General features: G+C 41.9%; 1 protein-coding gene across 5 annotated transcripts in view; it reads right to left on the bottom strand.

The window, feature by feature from the left end:
* Positions 1-1,919: 1,919 nt before the first annotated feature.
* Positions 1,920-24,538, bottom strand: part of Vezt (vezatin, adherens junctions transmembrane protein) — a 47,434-nt gene continuing 24,815 nt past the window's right edge. For 2 of the 5 annotated variants that reach the window (XM_050145626.1, XM_050145629.1), the window contains exons 3-12: positions 23,455-23,544; positions 19,964-20,136; positions 17,007-17,282; positions 14,011-14,160; positions 12,438-12,585; positions 10,249-10,580; positions 7,964-8,157; positions 6,289-6,389; positions 5,931-6,138; positions 1,920-2,916 (exon numbers count right to left, since the gene is read on the bottom strand). In XM_050145626.1, the coding sequence (XP_050001583.1) occupies positions 2,405-2,916; positions 5,931-6,138; positions 6,289-6,389; positions 7,964-8,157; positions 10,249-10,580; positions 12,438-12,585; positions 14,011-14,160; positions 17,007-17,282; positions 19,964-20,136; positions 23,455-23,544 (2,184 nt within the window). In that variant the 3' untranslated portion in view covers positions 1,920-2,404. The remainder of the gene's footprint in view (positions 2,917-5,930; positions 6,139-6,288; positions 6,390-7,963; positions 8,158-10,248; positions 10,581-12,437; positions 12,586-14,010; positions 14,161-17,006; positions 17,283-19,963; positions 20,137-23,454; positions 23,545-24,538) is intronic. The other 3 variants (XM_050145630.1, XM_050145628.1, XM_050145631.1) reach the window with 3 other exon arrangements.

Genomic DNA, 24,538 nt, shown 5'->3' with positions numbered 1-24,538 from the left:
TGAAACAGCACTCTGGCCCCAGATCTGCCAGACATCAGAGAAAAAGGCTTTGGGGCATGGCGACAGACCCGGATCACTTACTGTCCTGACGTTCCATCTGTAGACACACAGGGTAAACATCCGGTTTTCACGAGTGACCTAAACGGCATGCAGTTTCTCTCTGAGTTCTAGGTTAGTTCTGGTAAAACAAACCTTGGCAATTTCTGTACTAGAAGCTGTCAGAATACGATTCCCAACAAGATTAATCATGCTGTAAAATTTGGAAAAAACAATTATAAGTTATCTGCCAAAAAAGTTTTTTTTTTTTTTTCCAGAAGGCTCTTCTGTTCATCGAAAGACAGCTATTAAGCCCAGTCAAGAAAAAGTGAGGTAGCCTTAGGAAAACACACGTAAGGGCGTCCACTTGCACCCCATCAGCCTGTCCACACACAAAATGAACTCGTGGCAAGAAGTACCTACGAAGGATCTTAGACTTTATTGGGCATAAACAGTACCTCAGTCTCATATCAAAGCATCCAAGAATCACAGAGAGCATGGCTTAAAGTCTGCACTAAAAACAGTACTTCTGGTTCATTATGACCCAGGTGCCCACTAAAACAACCAAGGAACACCAAGTCAGAATGTTATAAGAGAAAATTACTCAAGAAAATTTCACAGAGAAAAAAGAGCTTTATGTTGGAAATATTTTAAATGATGAAAGAAATATGAAAACTATTATCTAAAAAGAATATCACTTAACATCACAATGTCCTTCATCATGACTTCAGAAAGCAGTTTGTATGAAACTAAATAAGAGCCTGTGAACAAAACAGATGAGCCTGGAAGACTGGGAATTCTAATTAAACTTCGTATTTCAGAGTCTGAAAGCATCAGCCCAGGGAGCAGAACACTGATAAAATAGTGTTGACTGACTCAAAACAGACTAAAAGAATTAAAATGATTAAATTCCAATTTTCCCTGTGTTATAAATTAAAAGAATTCTTAACAAAGTTTCCCTAATAACTTCTTTAACTATGGAATTGGAAACATTAATTTAAGTAAGAAAGTAAGACTGTTACTTAGGAATACAGAAGTCAGTTACAACACAGGAGGCTCCCTTTTTCTTGAGATTTAGCTATTTCCTTGTCCAATTGAAGGTACTGCTCCTGACATGTTAGTAGTGCTAATTATCAGAAAAATGCAAAATCACTAACAGTCCAAAGCCTATTCATATAAAGTAGAAGATTTTCCTCAGGGTAAAACACAGTTACTAAAGCTAAAACAGTGAGACAAACATAAGTAAATTTCCTCACTAAAAGCAGACAGTAAGTTACAGGAATTCACACCCTTTCCTCCTAGAACAGCAGCATAAATTTAGTTTTTCTTACAGTCCTCCCAAATCATGTCTGCGAACTCGGTAAGTACACAGCAACGACAGGTTCCAGTGACAGAATGTTCCCAAAAATATTGCCGAGAACACAATCAAAGCAGACGAGACTGGTAAGTGGACAGCATCGCTGTAAAATGGATTCACCACGAAATACAAAGGGACAAGGACGCTTTCCAAGAAAGCTGACGTGTTTCCTGAGTCTTAGTAAGATAGGCCAGGCTGGAAAACAGCGCCATGACCTACGGAAGCAGAGGCACAGTTGTCTCCAAGTAAACGAGAGAAGGAGCTTTCTGTGGGGTTGGAGAGGGGCCTTTGATGTAGGGACGTTTCTTTGACATCGTTTCTTTAAGCTGCAACAGGGACCCACAGCAACAACAACAACAACAACAAAAACTACAAGGGTGTTTCTTAAAATGGCACAGTATTTCCCTTTTGAAGGTGTATGACACCTTAAAATGAACACACATTTGAAAATAAGGAAACATGAAATATGTCACAGCCCAAACACCTTTGAAACTGCTTTAAAGTTCCAAACCCCAGAACACATCAATTGTAGGAATTAAATATTTTTATTCAGAACCTGTATCCTTGTTTTAGGAGTGGTATAAACAAAATAAAATACGAACAACATATTAACATGATCGCTGCAGTCACACACTGCAAGGACACAGCAGAAAGAGCTCGTTCTAATGCTCTGCAAGAGAAGAATCACCCCTGTTACCCTTATGGCAGCAAATTTTGGCAAAAAAATGATAAGTTCATTTCCTATTAAAATACTTAAAGAATTGCCTAGATTATCAGTCGTGCCATAAATAAAACAGCAGTCTATTAAAAAATGCCCTCACCTCCCTCTCCTATCCCTAGAAGACCTGCCTACACAGGTGTCTGCTAATTTCAGGTCAGGTTTCAGAGCAGTGCTCACCCTGTAAATCAACGACTTAGCTTTATATAGAGTAAACACACACTCATTCCCTTCCAGTCTGGAAGCTAAAACACTTGTAGGAGGGCCGACCAGAGATCACTTCATCTCCGTCTTTATTTCTCTCCCACCTCGTTTTCACTTCCTTCAACTGTTGGTTCTTCCTCCTCATCGCCGAAAGTCTGTTCCTGCATGGTGGTGAACGACAGAGACCTGGCAGCCACCTCTGCAGCCAGGCCAGCGGTGAAGGTGAATTCTGGTGACAACTGTAGTCGGGCCAGCCTCTGCTTAATGGAGAGCTGGAGCGAGTCCCTGGGAGTTTGAGGGGCAGCGGCCCCAGCAGCAGCAACGGCCTGGGGAGACTCGGCCTCGCTCTCACACTGGTAGAACATTCTTTCTTCAGCTCCTCGCAGGAAGGCTTCATTTCCACACGTGTCTTTGTTTTCATCCTCTGGAGGGCTGTCACATACAAACTCAGTCCTGTTTCCTTCAGGGTCACGTGGAGAGGGCTCACTACCTTCCTCTTCAGGACCATTCCTATTGACTTTTCCTGTCTCTGAATGCATGGGTGTTTCTGAATTACTTACAGATTCCACTGGGTCTACAGGAGACAAGGATTTCAACACAGCTTCAAAGAACAAAAAGAGGAAAAGAAAAGAAAAGAAAAAAACAACAAAAATAACTAAGGACCCAATGACTTTAAACTCCCAGTAACTTTTTAGAAAGGAACAATAAATAAATAAATGTTCAATAAAACTTTCTAGCAAAATAAATGTAAGGTTGTAAAATGGGGAATGTCATGACATAAAATGAGACAAAGGCAGTGGTCCTCCAAGCATGGCCCTGGAATCAGCAGGCCCATCTATCCCAGAGGAAGCTGCTGGAAACAGACCCTAGAGTCTGATCACAGGCAGGGATCTGGACACCGGCTGGGGTGGGCAAGTTTACAAGCCACCCACTTGATTCTGATGCACACTAAAGCTTGGGGACACTGTCATTAAAGGGGTACATTGTGTGGTTTTCGTAACACAGATAGAAAGCCTAGCGTGACCCAGACAACAGCAGCTTCATCACACGTATGTCCACAAGGTAAACAGCATGGGAAAGTGTAACAGAGAATCCAACTTACTTGGCCGCCACCTAACAGAACCTGAAGGGAAGTGGTCTACATTTCGTTGTGCTACGGAGAACACAGATGAAATAAATCTGCATTCAAGATCAACTACCAAAGTATAACACATAAATATCATGTAGATCCATACAGTAGATGTTGTCCTTGCAAGAAAAATGAAGGTTTAGTTAGCCCCTCTTGGTGTTAGTAGGCAGTGGGTTGCTGGCTAGGCAGTCTCTCCCAGCACGAGGGTTAGTACGATACATTCTATTATGAAGCATGGCGAAAGGAAAAAGCACATCCTGAAGATCTGGCGTATGTTTAAAAAGCACTTGTGTAAAACGTGTCCATTTCCAAGAAACATCCCTACGCTGCAGTCACTCCACTAGGGAGGCAGCAGCAACAGACACATGGCCACAGCAGGTTCCAGAGCAGGCTTTCCCTCTCTAACTCCATTCGGACTTTACCCCTGTAGGCAGAGATGAAAACAACTCTGGAAGACACACTGAAACTTTTTGTGGGAAGGCATTTTCTGGCATCAGTAGAGTTTTACTTATTTTCACCGACTATACAGCATTATTGCCTTTTCAAATGCAAATGGAATCAGACGCTTGTTTCTGAAAATGAGACACATTTCTCTCATCTGCCCACAATGTCATTTTACAGCTAAATACTACGAAGGAAACTTTTATGACTGGCAGTCACAAAAGACACAAGCATATAGGTAATACCATCCCCAGCATTTCTGCACACTCTTGTTCATCAGTCGGCTAGGTCTTCACAAGTGGACCATGTTTCAAGCCATGATGGCTGCTAACTGGATGCGGGAGGCAGAGTATGTGGAGGGAAGGGTCAGCTGAGGACAGTGTCCGAATGGAAGTCTCTAGGGGAGTAGCTATGTTTTGTCTGCTGATCTATGTGCTACACACAGCAGTAAACAGTGTCGGGGTCTGACAGGTACTCGGTAACAACTTGTGGATCAAAGTTTGCTGACTGAATACTGCTGGAGAATAAAAGGACCGAAATTTAGAGACTGAAAACCCTGAACACAGAAACTGGCCATGTCTCTCTAACTCATGAGCAAGCTGATTCTAGAAGTCTGCTATGCTTCTGGAATGGCCACCATTGCTCCGCTCTTACGCTCAAGCCTTCCTCTACATCCCAGCTACATGTCTCTCTGGGGTGAAAGTCTATGGTGGCCGCAGAGGTGGGGCAGTGGGGGGGGGGGGTCACAGAGGGAGCACTCGGAGAGGACAGCTTGGTGAGAAGACAGACTTGGTCAGAGACCAGCATCCATTTTCTTTGTGAGTGTAAGCAGCAAGTCTGTGGGACTATCTAATTAGATAACTAAGTTGAGAAGGGCACCTTTATTAGAAACACTGGGAAATACAAGTGGACACGGTGGATTCTTATGCTGGAAAGGCGAATATAATAAGAAAGGTGGAACTATTGTAGTTTTGAGACAGAATTAATGAGCTGTTTGAGTCTGAACAAAGTCTGGAATATGTTACAGGAAAGCTTAGGGGATAAAGATACTGAAATTGGGGTCAGCTAAGGGGCTTTTCTAATGGACAAGCATAATCCAGTGGGGATTTAGGTTCTGAAGGGAGCCAAAGGGACGCAAAGAAGATTGAAACCAACAAGTGTAGACTGGGCCGGAGAGAAGGTGAGGGTTCACAAGAGAAGACTGGAGAACCCCATGAGCTTTGCAGACTAGAAGACCTATGCACTTCCAGTGAGGAAGGGAAAGGCAGGCGACTGGATCTGAGGGTCCACAAAGACACTCTAAAATGGACGGAAGGCCCATTCTACCTTTTTCTAAATCCACAGGGATTAACTCAACTGAGGAAAAACTCAGTTGACATTGCCAATAGCAAATTTCTCTTCATTCCTTCATTTGCCTTCCATGAAGCACGACTGAAGAACAAAGTGAGAGCAACATGAAGGTTAAGGCCAACAACATCCAGACTGGACTTAGGGAGTCAGTAGCACCAATACCTCCTCTGCTTCCAACTACTGAAGAAACTTAACCCAAGTGGCCAACGGGCCTTCATCTTTATGCATATTCAGCATTAAACAGTTATTAATGGTGGATCTTACTGAAATACTTTAAATAGAGAACAGAGCTTAGAATCTCAAATTTATTACTTTCTTTTATCTGTCCCTCCTACCCCCCCAAAGCATCTTGCTATATAGCTTAGGTAGCACAAACTTGCAGCACCAGCTGGCCTCAAACTCAAGATCCTCTTTGCTGGGATTACAGTGCCATCATGGTTAGCTCAATATATTCAATTTGATGCCCTCTATGAAAGAAATCTATCAAATAACTAAGTAACTGACAAAAAGGTGTAATTTCATAGTCTCAGTGTAAGTATAAGACATTCTTTTATGGATCAGATCGATTTTGCTTCTATATAAGAATACTACACTAACTGGTTGATGCAGAGTTCTACAGCTAAAACAGCACTCATGATTCAGAAAGAAAGGACTCCTATCATTGAAATAACCTGGACTCTGAAGTCGGAGCTTACCGTGGTCACTAAACAGAAGCTGCTTCCACTTTTGCCTTTCCGCCTCTGACGCCTTGAATCCGAGCACAGACTTCAGCTCCTGCAGCACCCTCCTGGACTCTTCCTGCTCCCGCTTCTGCCTCTCTTTGTCCTCCGGGGTCAGGTGGTACAAATCCTCCTTCCGGAACTCACTTTCTAGGTCTATGTCATCCACATAAGCTTCTAGCTCCTGAAAATGGACCAAAGACAAAGGACTTCGGGCATACAGAATTCACTACTTGCAGCTACGCTTTTTGGAGGACTTTCTCTCGGGACAATCATTATGGCAAATTGTTTGTGGACCTCGACTTCAGGGGAAAACAATGCCGTTCACCCTTACCTGCTCCTCAGGGATGGGGTCTCTGTCCTCAATGTGCAGAGTAGGTCGTACCAAGGGTGCTGCAGTGCAGTGTGGGTTTTCACACGCTATTTCAGGCTTGCCTTTAAGAAGAGGGTGGGGCAGAATGAAGATGAGCAGCAGGCCCTCAGAAATGAATGAACATCTAACGATATGACATCCTTGGCACCAACACCTTGTTGGGTTCCTAGACCAACTTTCTGTTTTCCCCGATTTTCTTATTTTGAGGTAGGGTCTTCCCAGGAGCCCAGGTTAGTCTTAAACTAATGATCTTGTATCTTAGGTTCATGAGTGTTAGATTTTTGATGTGCACATCCATAACTGGCTACCAAATTATTCTGGTTAAAATATCTTATTTGTGAAGATTAAAGACACCAAAGTTAATAGTAACAGCAGTATATTTAACATATGGCTTTAAGTTAAGTTTTGAAGAATGGCCATAGTATCTGTCACATGCTTGAGGATGCACAAATGCCCAACTCCCACGAATTATTTTGTTCACAGTGTTGGGAGGGCTTTAAAACAGATCATTATTCTTTCTCATTAAAAAAAATAAAGAACACAGGGAGTGGTGGTGCACCCCTTTATCTCAGCACTTGGGAGGCAGAGGCAGGTGGATCCCCACGTTTGAGCTAGCCAGGTGTACAGATTGAGTTCCAGGACAGCCAGGGCTACAGAGAAACCCTGTCTCAAAAAACAAACAAAAAATAATAAAAGAAAACAAAGATCAATCTTATGTTATTTTTATTTTCCCATTTTCCATTATTTTAACTCAGAATTGGAAATGAGTTACACAAGTAAATATTTTCATGGGTTCGCCCAAGCTGAGTTTAGCTTTAATTAACTGAATTTCAATTTGCTATATAATCATGTGATTACGTATTTATATATAATTATACTTTTCATCATTATATACTTAAAAAGAAGTGGCATACTCCTGTAAAACCAGAGGTGGAGGCAGAAGGATTAGGAGTTCAAAGTCATCTCCAGCTACATTGGTGAATTCAAGGACAGCTACAAGAGACCCTGCTTGAAACCACATCCAGCCAAAGCCATTCCTTTTGTTTTTTTTTGTTTTTTGTTTTTTTTTTTTGATACAAGGTCTCTGGATGGAGTCCTGGCTGTCCTGGAGCTCACTATGTATACCAGGCTGGCCTCAAACTCAGAGATCTGCCTGCTCCTGCCCTAAGTGCTGAAATTAAAGTTGTGTGCCAACACACCTGGCTTAAACCAGTTCTTTTTTTTGGGGTGGTGGTGGGCTGGAAACAGGGTTTCTCTGTGTAGCATTGGAGCCTGCCCCAGTACTCATTCTGTAGCCCTGGCTAGCCTCAAAAGAAGATCCTTCTGCTTTGCCAAGTTCTGGGATTAAAGGCGTGCGCCCCCACCGCCCAGCCAGTTCCTTTATTACTCAACCTGTAAGAGTTTCTGGAAGTTCTGATAGTAGAAACGCTGTCGACATTTCTCTGTTCATTTCAGTTTTTTAAAAGGAGACATGATGCCCTGAGCATTTAAATCATTGTGTATTTTATATTGAAATAGGAGTCAAGACTTTGGATTCATTTTGTGTTTGTGTGTGATGTCCACAGACAGGCCACAGAAGAGAAGCCCAGCAGAATGGATAAGCACATCTGACAAGCACAAGCTGAAAGGAATCCACCTTTTTTCTCTGTATTCCTCCGCAGCAGTTTATCCACTTGGGAGATGGCTTCCTCCCAGCAACTGTTGCTGGCCTGCACGTGGGGCTCAATCATCTTCAGCTTCTGCTCCAGTACCGGATAGGCCTCTGACAGCAGCTCTTGTGTCTCTTTAGTGCAAACAAGCTTCTCAAGCTCATCTTCAAGAATTATTACTCTGTGCAACACAGGAAAACAGAAACATTTTTAAAGTATGAAGCGGAAATTTTATCATTTAATAGGGCTATTTTAAGAATCAAGCCCATAAAATCGAACAGTTCTAGAGACAGATAAAGTTGTTCAACAGTGCGTGCATTTGCTACCATTCCACTGCAGGCTTACAGATGATGGAGTGGGGCTGAGATGTAGCTCAGTGACAGATCATGTGGTCGGCAACCTAAACACCCTTCCCCCAAGAAACTAATGAAAATCTATACGGAGTAGTGTGTGATACAGTCCACAAGTATTTCTTACACACATACGAGACAATTTCTGATCTGAAAGAATAAATTAAGTCCATCTCCGAGTTTTAAGAATTAACAACAGGAAAATTATATACACCTATATATGTTGAAATTATATATATTTAAACTCATATATATTAATATTTTAAATATATGGATTTGTAGACTTCTTTTTTTACATGTATGACTATTTTGCTGCAAGGATATCTGCACCACAAGTGCACCTGACGACTGCAGAGTCAGAGGGGGATGCTGGATCTCCTGGAACTGGAGTTATGGATGGAAAGCTCTCTTACAGCTTATATCACGGGGCTGGAGAGATGGCTCAGTGGTTAACAGTACTAGTGGCTTACACCCATTTGGGGCAGCGCATAACCATTTGTAACTACAGCTCTAGTGTATGCAACACCCTCTTCTGGCCTCTGTTGGCACCTGCACAGACATATGCATAAATAATAAATCTTTTTTTTTTTGAGATAGGGTTTTTCTATTGCGCTCTCTCTCTCTCTCTCTCTCTCTCTCTCTCTCTCTCTCTCTCTCTCTCTGTATTCATTCTTTTGGCTCTAGTGAACCCTTTCTCATACACTTGGATAATCCAACCTCTGCTCCCACACAGGTAGAAATGGCCTTATTGTTCACGTCGCTATCTTAGGGTAGAATAGATAGGTCACTGGGATGCTCCCACCTCAGCTTCTTCCCTTCTCCTAGCCTATCTTTCCTGGGTCTCCTATCAAGCTCAGCTTCTCACATGCTTCTCTGCTTCCAGGTCTGCATCTATCTTTGTCTATCTTGTCTCCCTTCATCCCTCTTAAGCTTTTAGTTTGTGGAGTAGTCCAGGCCTTTGGGCCCACTTTAGCTCACATGTGATTTATGCATTTTCCCTTCGACTTCATGACTGATAAGTCTACCAATTTCAATCTTATCACTTCAGTAAATCCCAGCGACCTTCCTCCTTGACTGCCAGCTCAGCTTGACCACCCATTCGCTCCAGCCCTACACTATGAAAATTTCACATTTGTGGGAGAAATTCAACGGAAATGACTACATTCAGATGTACTTTCATCAAGTCTTTGTTTTTCTTTTCCTTTTCTTTTTTGAGACAGGGTCTCTCTCTGTAGACCAGGCTGGCCTCAAACCCACAGAGATCCACCTGCCTCTGCCTCCTAAGTGCTGGGATTAAAGGCACCCATCACCAGGCTTGGCTTATTAAATTTTTAAAATGTGAAAATTTCCATTTAGAAACAGATGAGAAAAATAGTTAGAACTGATAAAAGTATACCAAAGCAGATTATAAACATCTGGAAGCTATAGCTGAATGGCAATATTATGTAAAGTAGAAGATAAACAAATACAAAAATATGGACACTACCCTTTACTGAGGCCCAAAAGTCTATTCTGTGCTATAGAAATACTTCCAAACGTGCTGTGATATATTGAGAAAGTAGTGAAGTATGACCCTTTACATAGTGATGCCTGTCATGCACATTGCTCCAGACTGTGGGTTCCAGTTTGAAGTCCCACCTTACGAGGGTTAAAAAGATGCTCACTTTTGATAATCCTCTCCACTTTATCTCTCAACAAGGAGCGTCTGCTTTCTGCTGAAACCAGGCAAAGGAAACAATTACAAATGATTCTCCTAAACCATGGTGCTTCTAAATCATTGTCTCCCTGGTACCTCACCCAAAAACCTTCCTTCATGCTTCACTGTGTTTCTTCTTTCTAATGAGGACACAAGAAACAGCCAAAAGGGGATGAAAACGTTGGCTTAGCCCAGCGGTGTTTCCTTACCGAGTTTCTACACTTACTCATTCAGCAATGCTTTCAGGTGGAGCTGTAAGCTGCGCACTGCCGTGTGAACATTATTCAGTTCTCTCGACTTTGGCTGGGTTTTGGATGAACGCTGCGGTACTGACTGATGCTGAGTTTCAAAGTACCGGAAGAACTCATAGCTGCGCTTCAGCTCCTCCAAGCAGGCAGAATGAGCGTGAGGTAGACCTTGAGTCACGTCAGACAGAACTCGGTGAGGCAGGAGTGCCTCAGTGAGTAGGGGCCCTGAGGGCGAATTGGCTGTAGAAAGCAACAGGGCTAAGCGCCTGAAGAACTCTGAACTCTGTGCCACCCAGAGCTGGAACAAAACCTGAGAGGGAGAGACAGAAGGGGGTGGGGGAAGGAGAGCAAGAACACACTGATCAATACAGATATCGTCAATATTCAAACCACAAACTTATTTACCTTCCAACTTTTAACTTTTCACATTATCCTAAATAACCCCCCCCCCCATTATACTAAATGACGACTAAACTGAACCCGAATGAGTTCTGGGATTAGCCAAGGATGCTATCTGGAATTATGTAGGATTCAGGATTCTAACACAGAAGCCAACACCTATATGTAATTTAGCACAGTTCTACCCTAGATAGAAATGAGCTAAGAATGGATGGAGGGCTGGAGAGATGGCTCAGTGCTCTTCCAGAGCATCTGGGTTTGATTCCTACCACCCATAAGATGTCTCACAAATGCTTGTAACTGCAGCTGCAGAGGAACGGGACCCCTCTGACTTCATGTGGAATCCAGACAGATAATTAAAAACAATAAAGTGAAGTTGGCTATGGTAGCGCATGCCTATAATCCCAGCACTCGGGAGGCAGAGGCGGGCGGATCTGTTGAGTTTGAGGCCAGCCTGGTCTACATGGTGAATCTCAGAAGTCAGGGATATATACAGATAGACCCTGCCTCAAAAATTTATTGAAAATGAATTTTCCTTTTCAAAATCTTCCAGGCTGGTGAGACGGCTCAGCAGGCAAAGGCACTGGTTACAAAGCCTGGCCATTTGTCTCTGTCTCCACTGCTCACGTGATACAAGGAGAGGACTCCTGCCAGTTGCCCTCTGACCTCCACAGGAACGCTGTGGTATGTGTGCATCCATACACATACGCTAAGAATTGGAGGTTGACGAGCTCAACAGTTAGCAGCATTTGTGGCCAGGATAACGGCTATGCATTCACTAGTCAAGCTTATACTGTCAACACCTGTATGTGAGCGCTCTCTGAATCATCACTGATAACAATTCCTATTAGCTTCTCATATCCTTCGCAAAATGACTTAGTATTCCTTTCTTTTTATTTTTTATTTTTGGAGTTTTATTTTATGTGCATTGGTTTTTGACTAGCATGGATGTCTGTGTGAGCATGCTGGATCCTCTGGAACTGGAGTAACAGACAGTTGTGAGCTGCCATATGGGAGCTGGGAACTGAACCCGGGTCCTCTGGAAGAGCAGCAGGCTCTCAACCACGAAGCCATCTCTCCAGTCCCAACGTAGTATTTCTATTTGTATTTCTTGCAATAGTATTATTAAAAATTCTATTTCATTGAATGGTTTTGCACTTCTATTCTGTGAATTACCAGTCCATAGGTTCTGTACACTGCATTTTCTTATTTGCATTTGCAGTGCTGGGGATGGAACCAAGGCCCTCATGCATGTTAGGCAAGCAATCGACTGCTGAGATAAACTCCTACCCTTCTAAGTTTTAGTTACCTTATAATTCTTTATACAGAAAGAATTCAAATTATCATAGTTTTTACTTTATTGTACTTCAGATATATAGTATTTGAAGAAGAAATTTTATTTTCATATTGTCAATTATATTCTTTCATGAGGCTGTTTTAGTGAAAAAATTCTTTTTTAAAGTATGAAGAAAAAATTGGGGGAATTTTATATAGGGCTATACACCCCGCCCCCCACCGCTTTGCCCAGGTTTGTTGAAATAAGCTCATGCGGGCTTCCTATCAAGTAATTCACTTATTTCTAAACAAACTCTACGGCATTCTTAAGTTACGAGCACTGACACCAAAATACAAAGGTCTCTTCATCCGATCTGTGTGCTCTCTCAGCTCTCAGTGTCATAACATCGAAAGCACTGGAAACACAGCATCTAGGAACACAGAGGGAAACAGGACGTGCACACTCCGCAGTCCTCCATTCTAAATGGGTTACCTTCAAGGCCGGCAAGCTGAAGCCATCTGTCAAGTTACGAGCTTCCTCTTCTGATATCTGCTCTTCACTGAGGCCGAGCCCCAGCTCTTTAAAAGGTACCACACAGATGTAGTTGGTAACATTGTCACTCTCAGAGTTCAGGGGGTAGGTTAAATTAGGTTAAGGCAATCAACAACACCTCTTCATTAACACATAGTCAAAAATATCCAAAACTATATTTACTAATTTTATTCTGAACCTAGACTGAAGAGTTTCACCAGTTGTTTTAAAGAAATTAATTATAGAAAGAAATTAATTATAGGAGCTAACATATTGATATAATACTCAGGTATCTTACAGGGTACTTTGAATAAGCTTTTTTTTGTTTAAATAGTTCAAAGTAGGCAGGCAGCACTCTAGTTACTGCCCAGCTTGCTGCCCTCTTCTCTGTATTCCATAAACCTCTTGCTATTCTGTAAGAAATAAAAACAACTTGTTCAGCCCTTCAAAACTGCTAAAATGCTGTTATTTTTGACACCTTCCTTCTAAAGCCGAATTTGTCCTTTATTGTGTCGTGGCTCAGGCCCTCACAGTGAAGTCTTCTCTTTGCCCTTCTAATCCACACCAGCCATCATTAGCTCAGCATGTCCTCACCAGCCTGCTCTGGCTTGTTACATACACACTGTCCCGTTTTGTTATCTTACTCATGGATGTATCAGTATCAGTCAAATTGTTTTCCCTCTTTAATTGCTTTTCTATAGTATTATACCTGTACATAAAAAAATCTTGTACTTGCATTTATTTCTCCTGAATTTATTCCTGCGTCATACATTTTATTTGTCCCTCCAGTTCTTCTGGGCTATCTTTTTCTCCTGTGCAACCTCCTTTTCTGGCTTTGAACAAATTGGGCCTTTTCGGTGAGAATCGCCTCAGTGTGGCAGGAGAGCTCACACACGACTGAGTCTACTATGAACTCTTAACACGGACAGCTATCTCATCTTGGGTGCTGTTCATCTAGACGTGGTCAAAGACTAGACATCTGGACCAAACCCTCAAGTTCAACATTACTTTTGGCAACTTTAAGCACAGAAAGCAAAACTCCAGCATTCTTTTCAGGTCAATGGCCTTGTGTCTAGCCACACTGTTTGGCCGGGGCACACCTACTGACTCTACCATTACACCACCGGACTGGCACACATGGATTCCTTGAAGTGACATCATTCATCAACTTTTCAGCTACGCACACCCTTGATGGCCTGGGCAGTTTCGCGGATGCTCTTAAAGTGCACACCAGGGTCTATAACTTGGATCTGTATAGGTTTGGAGGGTGCTTTAAGGTCAGAAGAATAGTAAATCATTTCACAGGTCCATTACAGGAAGTCCCATGCAATTTTTTTACACTTATTTCTTTTTTAAAAATCACAGTTGGGGTGTAGGAGTGATAGGAAAGTCAGCAGACTCCAAAGCTGGGTGTCCCGAGTTCAGAACGTGGCTATATCATTCTTCACGGTGATTAGTGAATTTAAGCTACGTTTTTTTCTAATCCAGGGCTCTGGAAACACCGTTAGCCTCATACGGAGTCAGGAAAGGATATTTTTTCAGCATGTACAGGGTAGCTAGCCTTGCGGCCTGGAAGTTGGCTCTCACAGTCCTGTAGACAGCTTTCCGAAGGCCGATGAGATGCTGGCTGGGATGCTGTCCAGCTTTATTAAATGAGCAAGCAGCACTGACCCTGTCAAGCAAACTTGAAAAGTAAAATGTGATACAACTGTACAGGTGTCCTAAAGTTTGTGTTTCCTAAATCCATATTCTATTAAACTTAGAGAAAAATTCTTCCTTAAAATTATTCTAAGTATCTCAAATCAAGTGTTGCCTCCTTTTTCTTGATACATTACAAACCACTAAAATACACAAACAAAAAACAACTAAAAATTTAAAAGTTCACAGAATATTTAGTCAAATATAGAGAACATGAATTTTAATTGACATAGACTAGAGGTGAGGACTATTTCTGTAAGTATTTATGGCTTTCTACATAAAGATAAAATACACTACAGTAGAACTACTTTACAGTTTCAAAACCCCACATCTACAGGTTCTATGAAGGGCTTAATTATCAACACTTTCTCATGCTTAATATGCATCTCCATTAAGTTCACTGATCACTTCTTTGGTCACGTGTACAGAGCACTTAACTACCATACATAAATCCATCTGTACGTCCATAAAAGTAGGCAGAATTACTTACCCACCTGCTGCCACTGGCACTTACCTACTCACAAGCAAGTAGGGGAGGCAGAAAGGCAACAGGACCAGTGGCCAACAGGGGAATGCAAGCAGAAAGGCAAAGGAAGGATTACGATGCGGCAAGCCAGCTGCTCTCGAGCGCTCACATTCATGGCTTTCCCTAGGCAATGGAAAGCATTTGCAGCACCAACAAGAAATGCGCTACTTCATGACTGACAGTAAGCTGGCTATTCTGATCAGTAACCTCCTCCAACGGCAAGACAAAATGTCAGCATTTGTAAACCTTCTTCATAAACCCACAAATCTACAGTACAGACATGGAACTAGAATGTTGAAAGTGTAAAATATATGGACAAAGATGGATAGACTTAATTTTAAGTAAGGGAACACAGGAAAGAAAGGCCAAATTAGTTGCTAGAAGGAAACACTGAGGCAGAAACAAACCATGAAGCATTAGGGCTTGGGCTTTGCTGAATCCATTTTACAGACGGAAATATTTCTAAGACACCGTGAGGCAAGGTCGCTTGCCACTTTTCAGCCCAGTGTCCGATTAGATGGAAACAATGAAATGACTTCTTCCAACACTTCTCTTTACCCACCTGTCACCTGATGGCACAAAGGCATGACGGGGGGTGGGGAGCCATGCTTAATGGCTCACTTTACCTTTTCATGTTAACTCCATGGAACAGATAGATATGGGTAAAAGTCAGAAAACTGACAAGTCATAGCGCCTTGCACACACGTGTGTCTAAGCTCTGGTTGGGCACATAGCCACTTAACCACTCAGGCCTCTCCAGAAAATGTTGTTATGTTGACAATGAGAAGGAGTTACTACTTAATTTAGGCGTGACTGTTTTAATTTTTAAAATTTGACAAGCAACTCAAAATTTGCTATTGACTGGCAAGAACTGAGCCTAACCTAGCGGAAGGACAAAATCAACATGCACGGGACTGTCAGGCTTTGCACCGAGCACAGAAGGCATGAGGTTGAGATTCTTCCACATCATCGATACTCTCAGGATTGTTATGAGGAGCGCAGGGCATGAAGACCATGGTGACCCCACGACTGTCCAGATAGAGCCTTTAGGGCCAGATGAAGTATTAGCCTAGAGCTCAGTGAACGATGCAGAGGCTACAAAAGGTGTCTCTCTCCTGAATTTTACTGTCTCCCAATCTCAACTAAGTTAAAGCAATTATTGTTCACTGCAGACTGACTTTTCCTAACTATAAATGGCAAGAGAAAAATGTTATATAGTGGAAAGGGGAAAAGAGAGGTGACGGGATGGCAATATGATTATATATATGTATGAAAATGTCACAATGGAACTCACTGTATGATATGTGCTAATTAAAACATTTAAAAATTACATAAATTATTGAATATACTATAGTCTATCCTTAACTGTCATTTGTGAGCATTTTGTAGGTAGCCTAGCGTATTGGAAATGGGCTTCTGAAGTCAGATAAGATGGATATGGATAATCGCTCTATGAATACCTCTAGTTGTATGGCTGATTAGCACAGCACACGGAACATAGCTGCCCTGTGTGCGCTAAGTGATGTAGGCACTTGTCTATGTAGATAGAGAGATGCCAGGGTACTCGGGAGGCCAGGGTCCTGCTGAGACGGTTCTATTATGAATCCCAGTAAGCCTCAGCAATGCCCCTGTCCCCACTCCCCTGCGGCATTGCAGTGACAGCTACACTATGCCGGGTTTTTAACAGAGGTGCTGGGGATGTGAACTCAAGCCCTTATGCTTATGCAAATGTTCTTACCTGCGGAGCCATCGCCCTAGTCCTACAATTCTCCTTTTAGTAAGCCCCAGCATGTCCTGGAGCATAAGCATGGACAGCTCGACTGCTAACCGTTCAGTTTCTCATAGGAACATGCAGCATTGTTATTAACAGGAGACTCTGAAAGGTCTAGTGCTTCAGCAGCTGCTGGTGGTTACCCAGAGAGTGTTACTAACATAGGTTAGATTTTAATGTGAAATCACATCAGATACGTCTGCCATCTGAACTGGGCAATGAGGCTTCTGGTAGGGAGTAAGGAAGCACATATCTCCTGGGTCGCCACGGCACATGCAGTCCAGGGTTAAACACTGCCACTGACTCACCCAGTCACACAGTAACAGGCCAGAGCCACTATGGTTCTCAAAACGTTTTCCACAAAACAAAGCCCTACTACACATCCATCTAGCATATAATGATTTTGTCCCTTTATTAACAGACTACGTGGACTTCCTCTGCCATAACTGTAATGTAGAAATAAAAACAAGATATTCTCCTTAAAGTAAATAGCAGAACAGAATCATTTAAAAAATAAAGTGAGAAATGAACTCACAGAGTAAATCCCCTGGAAATGACTTCGGTTTCTTGAATAAGACGCAGGGACTTTCTCACAAGGTTAGTGAAGGCTCGGCTATTTGCTGCCATGTCTTCCAAACGGGCCCTATATTTTCTCAGAGTCATTTGCAGCTTGGCTGTCCTCCATAGTTTCAAAGCCCGTGTGATCGCGTAAAGAAACAGAATTATTCCCCATACCATCCAGGAAGACACAATCCACCACGTGGGAAGCATAATGAGCAAACTAATGAAGGCAAGCAGCAGCGAGGCATCCCTGCGAACACAGAAGCCAAGAAGATGCTGTCAGACGACAGAGAGGTTGGCTACTTGAGCTGGTAGAAATAATGACAGATTTCAGTTTACTAAAACAAAATGCTAGCATCTTTATGAAGCAATACTTTAAAAATGTGGCACACATAGGGTGATGTGGAATTGTTTTCAACATTGAGCATGTCGGCTAATGCCGCCTAGGTATTAAAATCCGGCTGGTGAATTTAGGTAAAGGGCACTTGTGAGAAGTGTAGTTTACAACTGGTTTAAAAAATATGGCATTTAAGGCCGGGCGGTGGTGGCGCACGCCTTTAATCCCAGCAGAGGCAGGTGGATCTCTGTGAGTTCAAGGCCAGCCTGGTCTACAAGAGCTAGTTCCAGGACAGGAACCAAAAGCTACAGAGAAATCCTGTCTCGAAAAATCAAAAAAAAAAAAAAAAAAAAAAAAAAAAAAAGGCATTTAACACGCAAATTTGTAGGTTAACAACCCATTTTTACAGATTATATTTAAAAGTAAAAATAGAATATCAAAGATAGTTTGAGTTTGCTTTACCCAAAGCTTTTTGCACAGAAACCATATTCTGCACAGGCAGCCTGTGCTTTACCTGCAGGCATTGTGGTGCATGCTCACAACTGAAGCACCTAGGAGGCTGGATATAAAAATCTACACAATAAAACCTTGTTGCTAAAAGATCAAAGTCAAAACAACAGTAATAAAACATAGTTGGTAACTGAATGGTCATCTAACTTAATAATCATCCTAGCTTAAAAAACATTTTTGCCATAGATCATGAAGTAGATAAGCCCTGTACTTCTGTACTACACTAATGGAAATAAAGGTGTGCATCAAATTTTTATTTGAGTCAATTAAACAATGAAAACTTTGGTGAAATGTGTACACATAAGACAAAAGTACAGGCGAGTGTGTCTACGCATCCGTGAAAACAGCATCAGCAATCCTTGGAGTTACAGCACGCTCAGTCCCGTGAGAACGCCTCCTGTGTGTTGCATGTGGCTCTCACCTTCCGCCTCACTTTCTGAAACAGGGTCTTTCACTGCACCTGAAGCGGATCATTTTGCCTACACTGGCTAGCTTGGCCTCTGGGCCTGCTCATCTCCACCTGCCCATTGCCAGGGCAGCTACACACCACCCTCCACACCTGGCTCTTAGACTTCATGTGGGTGTCAGGGACCTGAACACAGGCACCAATGCAGGTGTGGCAAGCACTTTACCCACTGAGCCACCTCCCAGTCTGGAGCCCTAACTTCTTCTAGAATCTATTACTTTTATTAAAAGCTATTTGCTATGTAGTCTAAGCTGGCCTCGAACTTAGAGAGATCCACCTGCCTCTACCTCCTCAATGTCTGGATTATAGGCATGCACTATCACAACTGGCCCATTCTGTTTTTTGTTTTTAATCTTCCCAGACAGGCTATGCTGCCTGTCAACAGCTGCCTCCCCAACAGTGGCATTTCAAACATAAGCTGCCATGCCAAGCTTTTTAAAATGTGGTTGGTTCTGGGACTGAACTTAGGTCCTCATGCTTGCATGGCAAACATTTAGCAAATGCTGTCTCTAGCCCTATAAATACATAACATCTATGGTTCAATTTGCTTATATACATACTTGTAATAATAAGTATCTATTTTGTGGGTCTTTTGGAGACAAGGTCTTCACTGTGTAGTCCAGGCTGGTCTTGAACTCTTGGGCTCAAGCAAGTGTCTTAGTAGCCTACACTATAATCACACTTGTGGGATTCCACAGCACTGTGCCAGGCAAATTCTTCTATTTTTAAAGAGAACAATGTTTATTTTTTCATGATGGTATTTCATTGACTGCTGGCTTGGAAACACACTTGGCTATCCATTACAACACGACAGGAAATGGATTCAGAACACAGGACAGTTAGCCTAGTTACTTATGTAACTGGAATAATTTGGGCAGTGACTTTGTACATTTGATTCATTCATTCCTTCTCTGTTATACATAATAAAAACAGGAGAAAGGCATCAACAATTCCCATACACAATCGTATATACAGAAAATCTTTTAGTATTTAGTATTTATTTAGTAAATATCAACAAGTATTTTTCCTTGTTGAAAAAACTATTTTAAGATACATTGTTACCTATAACTTTTGCATTATACTCAAATATTTCCAGTAGCAGAAAGGTTTCAGGACTGTTTTAGTTTGACTGTTTTTGTCTTTTGAGACAAGGTTTTTGCTATATTACCCAGGCTGGCCCCTAACTCCTGGGAGTCTGTGATTTTCCTGTTTCAACTTCCCAAGTTGAAATAGTTGAAGTCATTGTCAGTTATGATCTCTTCTCAGCCAACACAGCAATAACTGCAACTTTATCTCCATGTCCCAGCCATTAGTACCTCTGACACAGCCATGATACTAGCTGACTAGGGCTGACATGCACACTGCACTGTGGTACTGATACTTGGGTATATTTATCCCCGAGAGTTGAGTTGCTAAGCAAACAACTAATTACATGGTAATTTCCCCCAGAACTTTGGTTTTGTTTTGTTTTTAATCTCTGACATATCACTATATTTGCTGTAATTCTAAATATATGGAATGTTCATAAGGCCTTTACAATAGAGAATACTATGGTAGATTTCTTCTGCCAATATTCTACATGTAAGCAGACAAAATAGAAATGTTTTCCGGACAGTACCAAACATTAGGGGTTGCCAGGGAGCTGAGGGTTGGAAGGTGTCCATTTTCCTGTTGAGGTTGCCCTGCAGACAGGATGCTGGGATCAAGTAGCTCAATTAGCTCCACATCCTCTTGTAGCAGGACTTCCTGCTGCAGGATGATATGTAGTGAGTCCAGTCGGAATCCAGTGTCCTTGCCATCAAATCAGAGGAGGAGATGAATTAATACATAGGTAAGACTGCATTAAATGCTAAGTTTAATATAATTACAGCTGCAGGTATTTATTTACAAAGGAGAATCCTAGAATAAACAACAATTAAACTTCTCCTTAGTGTGACAGGTACTTTCACTGTAAATAGAAAACAGAGATTGAGATGGACATTATTAACCTACTAGATGTGAAAAGCAAATTTTTAGTAATGAGATATAAAGTAATACATATCAATAAACTTAGTCACTTATGCCTGTTTGGTTAAATTACTGGTATGCAATGTGAAAACTATAATATACATAGAAAACATAATATAAAGGATGCTGACCATGGACACTGCACCAATAGAGCCAGTGTGGAGATCTGAATGGGAATGGCCCCCGTAAGCTCCTATCTTTGAACACTTGGTTCCCAGTTGGTGGAACTGTTTGGGAAGGATTGGGGGAGGTTTTTCACTGGGGATGAGCTTTGATGTCTCAAAAGATTTGGGTCATTTTCACTGGGCTTTCTACCTCCTGCTTGAGGATCAAGAGTGAACCTTGACATGGATTCTAGCCCTCTAAAACCATAAGCTGAATTAAATTTGTGACAGCAATGGAAAAGTAACTAATATAGCCAGAATCTAAGAGATTTATCAGAGGGACCAAGGCTTTCTGAAAATGAACACTCAGACACTGAAGACACAAAAAAGAACAAGATTCCATGTCTTCCTCCAGAAGTGCTGAAGATCATACCTCAGGCATGCCAGGCAAGTGCTCTGTCACCCAGTCATCCCCTGGCCTCTAAGTCTCTACACCGAAGAGGGGCAGAAGCTGCTACAGAAGAGACACGGAAGTCAGAGTGAATACAAGAGGGAAGCCAAGCTCGTCTAAAGCATGAGGAGAAGTGACAGGGCAGAGGGAAGGCTGCAGCGGACAGAAAGCCTGTCTAGTCAGGGGGAGTGGAATCTGCTGTCAACCGGGAGCACGGCAGAGGGTGAGCCGAGGCAGCGGCATCTAAACAGTCAGTCAGTTCTCACAGTGGCCTACGGTGAGCACTCACAGCAATGACTAACTTTCACAATCCTCAGCTCAAAGCGTAAGTCTTTGGTAGTTGTTGGTTTAGTTTATTTATTTAAACTTTTAAAATTCAATTTATTAATTGTATATTTCAAATTTACATGTGAGTACACAAGGAGATCAAAGGACAACTCAGAGGAGGCCACTGCTTCTTTCCACTGTACAGGTCCTAGGATCAACCTCAGACTATCAGGCATGACAGCGAGGGCCTTGACCTCAGGAGCCATCTTTCTGGCCCTGGTTTGCTTAAGTAATAAAATAAGCAAACCAACATAAACTTAAAGTTTAAGAACATAAACTTAGGGAGGGCATGGTGACTTAGGCTTGAAATCTCAGCACTTGGAAGGTTGTTGGAACAGGAGGACAGCCAGATTTCTGAGGTGAGGGTGTGCTATTTAGTGAGCCCTGGGCTATCCTGGGCTACAGAGTAAGACCGTCACACAAAAATGAAATGAAATCAGAAGCAAAGTAAAACAAAACAACATAAAATTAATGGGTCTCCATGAGAGTTTAGATACATACACATTGTGGTATGCTCACGTCAGCTGAGACATATCTTTCTTCTCAAATATTTATCATTGCCATATAGTGAGTGAGATTTTCAAGATCCTTTCTTACCGCTTTTGGAATGTATAGTACATTACTGATATTTATAGACAGCCTGCTGTGCTCTATAGCTTAGCAAGTTGATGACTTCTCAGTGCTAATTTCCTTCTCTGCAAAGGGGGTAAATAACAGCACCTACTTCATAAGATGAAATAAGTTGACATCTGTAAATCATAAAGAGTTTTTATAGAAAGTATTATGTGTATTAGCACATATGAAATAATTAAAAGAGCCAAAAAACATGTTATGCTCATGCAACATAATCTAACACATACCAAACATAAGCACAGGTAATTGTTACTAGGCTGGCAAAGGAAATACGGTCTAATAGGATGAGAAGCTAGATGGCTTCCTGAAAAGATTGCCACAGACTGAGAGAAAACAGGGAAGAATTCCACCACAGGGAAACAGCAGAAACACAACCCTAAGGATAAAGGAGATGGAAGACAAGGTTCACAGTAGAAATAACAACGACCAGCTGGCACGGGACGGACGTCAGGGTTAAACTGTGCAGACTCTAGTGAGAAGTGATGCTGAGCTGATGTGATGGATTACAGCAATTTTGATTCCTTAAAAAGTATCAATACTCGGGGCTGGCGAGATGGCTCTGGTTAAGAGCACTGGCGGCTCTTCCAGAGGACCCGGGGTTCAATTCCTAGCATCCATATGGCAGTTCACAACTGTCTGTAATTCCAGTTCCAGGGCAACCAATGCCCTCACACAGACGTACATGCAGGCAAAACACCAATGTACATAAAATGCAAAATTATATAAAAAGTATCAATACTCAAGCTAGAGAAGCAGTATGGAAAGAGCACAGACTTTCGGTTCAGATCTGGGTCCAAATTCTCCCTTTATCATTTCCTTGCTGAACATTCTTGGACAATTCACTTAAAAAGTGATTAGGCAAAGCTGTCTAAACCTTGGCTTTCTCTCACTGGTACAACAGATCAAATCTTATAATGTGGCTTGGAGTAGCCAATCAAAATGTGAAAGCATTTTATCACGTTCTGTAAATGACTGCTTTACAAGAGTTAGTTTTAAAAGATGGATAATTCTTTGGGTCACAGACCAGTGGAGAATCCTAACACTTGCTCACCTGCAAGCTAATGATGTGTCTGAGAACCAAGAGAATTTAGCACATTGAACATTCTAGATATACTGCACGGATGCCACACTGGTAGGTTGTAAGGCTGACTGCACCTCTCTAGAGGCGGGGCTAAGCAAGAGATACACTGCAGCAGGAATGAGACAGACAGAGGTGGGGAGGGAGGCTTACAGGAACCAGAGAAGCCATCAGTACTGACTCTGGGAAGTGTGATTTACAGTCCCGCAGGACTGAGCTGGTGCCAATTGGTGCATTAATTTCCTTCCTTCCTAAGAGGAATACCCGCCAATGACGGAGATGGCAATAAACTAACAGTCTAACAAGCAAGGCCCCAGTAACACCAGAACACTGGCTACCTTTTCTAAAAAAGTCCCCTTTGAAGAGCCCAGTTACTGTAGTGAGTGTCTAATAAAGACGGATCACAGATCACAGCAAGGCATAGCAAAACAATTTTGATCTTTCAGTGCTCCCTGTTCTGCAGGACCCTGGAGAGAGAACAAAACCAAGGAAAGGCAGCAGACACTCACCAACTTGTGGAGTAAGTCATCCTTCTTACTGTACGGAGAAGAAAACGTCCAGCTCTTGATGCTTTCTGCCAGCTTGAACAGGATGCCTTGCTAAAGATTATGAATGATATGTGTAGAATTATTAATTAAATACACTCAAAAGGCAAGAATACTAAACAACTTACCTCTAAGTAACTAGAATTTTTAACAAAAATGAAAAACACTTGTTTAGGTTATACACTAGTGTCAGTGTGTCACAGTCTCCTCGTTTATTTCCACTTTTAGCTGTGCAACAGAATGACCTAGAATTTATATTTGGAATTACTTTCCTGGGTCCCTAAACTAGAGGTTTGTTTTGGATTTTTGAGACAGGGTTTCTCCGTAACTTTTTTTGGTTCCTGTTCTGGAACTAGCTCTGTAGACCAGGCTGGCCTCGAACTCACAGAGATCCGCCTGCCTCTGCCTACCGAGTGCTGGGATTAAAGGCGTGTGCCACCACCGCCTGGCTAAACTAGAGTTTTAATTAATGAATTGAAATGAAGCCTGTAAATCTGATTTAAAAAAAAAAAAAACAGTCAGAAGTCACCATAATGTAGCGCATTTATCTTGGGAAGACTGCATTAACAGGACGATTATATTTATTTCAGAATGAAATCATAGCATGGTACAAATTCTCAGTATTAATATTATGTTATAAAATAATAAAGCAGAAAGACATTTTATTCCTTTTATAAAAACTGTCATGTACCAGAACTTTTATTAATGAATCAATTAAATATGTAATTTACCTTAATAGCCCCATTCCCTGAACATGCCAGTAAATGCAGTTTATAACCAGTTAGTAGGGCTGGAGAGATAAAGAGATTTAAAGAAGCTTAGAAGATGTACTGGCTCCATAAATATGTTCATTTGCTTCCATGATTAATAGACTATTTCTCTATGCAAGAACAGAGAGGCTTCCTTGACTAACTTAACACAAGATATTAAATGTTGGGTCCAACTTCTCCTCTGGGATTCGTCTTACCCAATCTATTGTTTTGAAAACACAAAACCTGATTCTACCTGACTTGTAAAAGGGAGTTCTGGAGAGTGGGCTGGAAATTGG

The sequence above is a fragment of the Alexandromys fortis genome, unplaced genomic scaffold (genome assembly GCF_014885135.2).
Source record: "Alexandromys fortis isolate MF-2015 unplaced genomic scaffold, M_Fortis_MF-2015_v1.1 scaffold_50, whole genome shotgun sequence".
NCBI lineage: Eukaryota > Metazoa > Chordata > Mammalia > Rodentia > Cricetidae > Alexandromys > Alexandromys fortis.
The sequence above is the reverse complement of the archived record's forward strand: the minus strand, read 5'-3'. Positions and strand labels throughout refer to the sequence as shown.